This window comes from Nuphar pumila, chromosome 12, assembly GCF_984573655.1.
Source record: "Nuphar pumila chromosome 12, dmNupPumi1.hap1.1, whole genome shotgun sequence".
NCBI classification, from domain to species: Eukaryota; Viridiplantae; Streptophyta; class Magnoliopsida; order Nymphaeales; family Nymphaeaceae; genus Nuphar; species Nuphar pumila.
In genome coordinates this window covers 8347483-8351365 of record NC_143260.1, presented here as the reverse complement: position 1 = coordinate 8351365, position 3883 = coordinate 8347483, and the positions used below count along the sequence as shown (strand labels likewise).

The 3883-nt window shown below is 41.5% G+C and overlaps 1 protein-coding gene across 1 annotated transcript; it reads right to left on the bottom strand.

Moving 5' to 3' along the window:
* Window positions 1-1499: 1499 nt before the first annotated feature.
* On the bottom strand, window positions 1500-3226 carry LOC149819884 (WRKY transcription factor 22-like). The gene is made up of 3 exons (XM_089983233.1): window positions 2797-3226; window positions 2579-2692; window positions 1500-2459 (listed from the first exon to the last, which is right to left on the bottom strand). Exons 1-3 carry the CDS (start codon window positions 3093-3095, stop codon window positions 1997-1999), a joined length of 876 nt encoding a protein of 291 aa, XP_089839359.1. The 5' UTR covers window positions 3096-3226; the 3' UTR covers window positions 1500-1996.
* Between the last annotated feature and the right edge of the window lie 657 nt (window positions 3227-3883).

Sequence of the window (3883 nt, the reverse complement as noted above, 5' to 3'; positions counted from 1 at the left end):
TGTTACGTATATATATCTACATGGTTTTTTTAGTAAGAAGAGTATTTTGATTATGACAAGTAATTAGGTTTTTAAAAGGGTTCTAAAATCAATGGCTAACAATGTAACAAAATTGTATAACTTAAAAGATCACATTTTTATATTAAAAAAGCACGATCCAAGGCTTGTTCCTTAGCAAAAAAACCATGTTGAACACATCTGTATAGTTAGATTGAGTTGATGGAACTTGCACCTATGATTTTGAGTTCATTAGTTATTTACCTTCATTAGCAGTAAATATTTTTCATATATATAGAGAGAAAAAGTGACAGTTGTCTACCACTTTTTTAATATTTTGCTGGTTTATTGAGCTTTTGAAGAGATTTTTTCATGTTTTCCTTAAATCTGACCATACAAATGTGTTATACATGTTTGATTTTACAAGAATTGACTATTGGATTGTCCAATTCTAACATGCATTTATAAGGTTAAAATCAATGGTCTAAGATTTTTATAAATATTCAATGCTTTAAAAATCATTTTTTATCTAAAAAACATTATCCAAGTGGTGTTTCCCAGCAAATCGACCATGATGAACACATCAACAAGGTAAGATTTGTGAAAACAACCCAAAAATACCTGTTTGCTTGCATTATGCTAAAAAAGTGGCATGCAACTACTAGCTTTTTTATATATATATATATATATATATATATATATATATATATATATATATATATATATATATATATATATATATATATATATATTATATTTGCTACCCTCACGAGTAAGGAACTCCCTAGTGAAAAAGATAATATTTTTTACTTTTTATCAGCTTTTATTTTGCGTGTTTCCGTGTAAAAAGCGGCTAGACGGGCTGAGCCAAGCTGAGCTTCATCTATTCATGTTCGACTTGCAAACCTAAATGCATAAGCTCGTAACTCAGCTCGTCAATCCCAATTTTTGAGCCGAGCCAACGAGTTGTTGGTCTTGTTTCTCAGCCCTGTCTACACGATGCATTTATTTAATATTGTCATTTGAATATCGAGAATCCAACTTTTATGTAAGATTTTAGTGTGATCTAAAAATTAACGACTAAAAAAATGCTAAAACTCTTTGCAATCTGGCGGTCAATTCCTATCAAATCCATAGAGTGTTAGATTTGATCAAAACAATTTGCATCAATGAGATCCTAGACGCCGTGGGATGGTAGAGATGACATAGGGGATGAGTGAAACGGAGTTGTATTCTCATCTCACTCAAATGCACACCTCAAGAGTCATTTCATGCTAATACAGAAGGAAATTAAATTAATCTCCCAAGTCAATTTACACCAAATAGTTTAATATGACAACCATGAAACCTTTAAAAAAATGAAGAAAAGAAAAAGAAGATAGTGAATGCAAGGATCATGTGATCCCCGATTCCCCAATGCCTCTGACACTCTCTATATGAAACTGGACAACTGTCATCAAAAGTAAAGAAAGTTCCAATCTAGATACTAGCCATATGAAATATTTATATTTTTGTACTTTTCTAACATCACCATAAATTTATTGCATAACAAACAAAGCTTTTGGACATCACTGTTGTATAGGGTATTAGACTAGTTTTCTCACAGGCCCATGCAATTCTCTCCCCCACAATAAAGGAAAAAGAAATTGTTGACTACCAAGCATTAAAGCAATACAAAATTGAGCTCCATTGAGAGAAAGGTTGAAAGAACTTTTTAGAGAGGGAGAAGGGTGCTCAAGAATACACCTTTAAAAAAATTTTCATGCTAAATTGGTTTATTGTTTAACAGTTGATATGATCAAATTGAAAGGACACAAAATGAGAGATTCGAGAGTCTGGAATCTGTGGCACTTTTTTTATAAGAAAAAGAAACAAGTGTTGGTGGAGAGATGCAGCCTGTGGAGAATGTGGAGAAGGATCTACAATGAGGCTCAGTCATCATTCACCGGCAGGGGTTGCCTCAGTCCCCTCAGCCGGCAGCAGTGGTGGTGCTCCCGAGCTACCCCTTAAATTTCACCGGAAAACACTCCTCAAACATAACCGGTGGTGTGAACATGTCGTCCCGGAGCTCCTCTAGATCCAGGAACAGGTCCACATCCTCCTCCTCCCACATAGAACCCGGCGTCATCTCTGGCTCGTCGTCGTCAAACTGCGCCTTGCCGGCTTCTTCCATGGCCGTGGTCAATGGCGTCCTCGGCGATAAACCTGCAGGCGAGCAAACCCCATTCTCACCAGCACTAGCAGCAGTACCACCACCATCAGAACTGGTCATTGTTGTCGTCGTCGTCGGATTTTCGACAAACTTCTGCCGGGTACTTCCGGCGAGAGAATTCCGGTGGGTGGGAACTGGGTGGTTGTGCTCCGATGTGTACGTTATCACGAACATCGCCGGATCCGTTGTGCTCCGCTCCACTTGTTTCCTTGCAAAACATCCCTTTGAACTGCTGCACCTGTAATACCCTCTGTTTTCCCGCACCAACAAATCAAATCACAAATGGTTTCTCTTTTAATACACAACATAAAGGTTTCCCAACAGGCTATTGCAGAAGAGTTAACTGCACTTGAAAAGAACATTCACTACCTCGGATAAGGTGATCCTTTGATGGGCTTCTGCCCGTATTTTCGCCACGCCCACACATCCGAAGAAAGCCCTTCGGCCGGAACCTGGCACACGACCTTTTTTTGTTGATTCTTTCTGTGAAAATTAACATGATCAAAGTTAATTGCTATCATTGTCTTTGGTATTTTTACTCGTGGAGGTGTTGTTTCTTGGTCATGAAAACGAGGCGAAAGCCGTACCTTCGTTTAGAGCGCGTTGTTTGAGATTGAGAGGCTGAATTAGTAAAAGGGAGCGGCTTCTGTAGGTCCTGCGGAGCCGGCAAGGGATCCTTCGAGCAGAAAGGCTTCCACAGGTCGTCGAGCTCCACCGACGGTGTGGAGGAGAAGAGGTCAGGGAAGGGGTCGATGCTGCCATGCTCGTCGCCGGCGGGGAAGAATGCCGGTTCGGGGGCGGAGCAGAGCGCCGAGGCTGAGGAAATGGCGGGGACGGCGGTATTGCACCACCCTCGAACCACCGCGTACAGATCCCAGTCGTCCATGGCCGATGTCTCCTGCTGCTGCTGCTCTAGAGAGAGAAAGAGAGAGGAGGGAGGGAGCAGAACGGGGCGATGGTGCAGCAGAAAGGACGGCGCTGACCTTGCAAAGCATTAAGTGCGAGCTTCCTTTTTCATATAGCGTGAAGAGAGAGAAGCTGATTACTTTGTTTTTTAATTGTTTTCATTCGTGGTCGTCGACTCGTCGTGTCTAGAGAGAGAAAGATATGAGCTGCTTTTTTGCTTTGACTTGAAAAAAGTCAAAGGCCACAAACAGCCAAAAACTGCCGAGAGAGAGCGTGGGAAAAGTCAGACTTCCTCCCTCTATCTCTCGGAATCTCGCTCTCTTATCCTTTCTATCGCTGAAAACGGCTCCCCTCTACTCCCCCCTTGCGCCTTTCTCTCCTCTCTCTTGAGTCTTTATTTTCCCATGAGAAAAAAACCTGTCTTCTTTTTGCCCCCTTTCTCTCTCTAGAGTCTAAGACTCTCTCTATATATATATATATTTCGCCCTCTTTCTCTCTCTAGACTCTCTTTCTATTCCGCCACTCCTCTCTCTCTCTTTCTATTTCGCCCCCTTTCTCTCTCTAGAGTCTAAGACTCTCTCTTTCTATTTCGCCCCCCTTTCTCACTCTAGACTCTCTTTCTATTCCACCACTCTATCTGACTCTTCCTATTTCCGTATTCGCCCCTCTCTCTCTCTCTCTCTCTAAGAAAAAAAAGCTGCCACCTTTCCCATGTGCCTTGGCGTCCACACCCTACGACGCGTCTCCCTCCCATGACGGTAGTGGGGA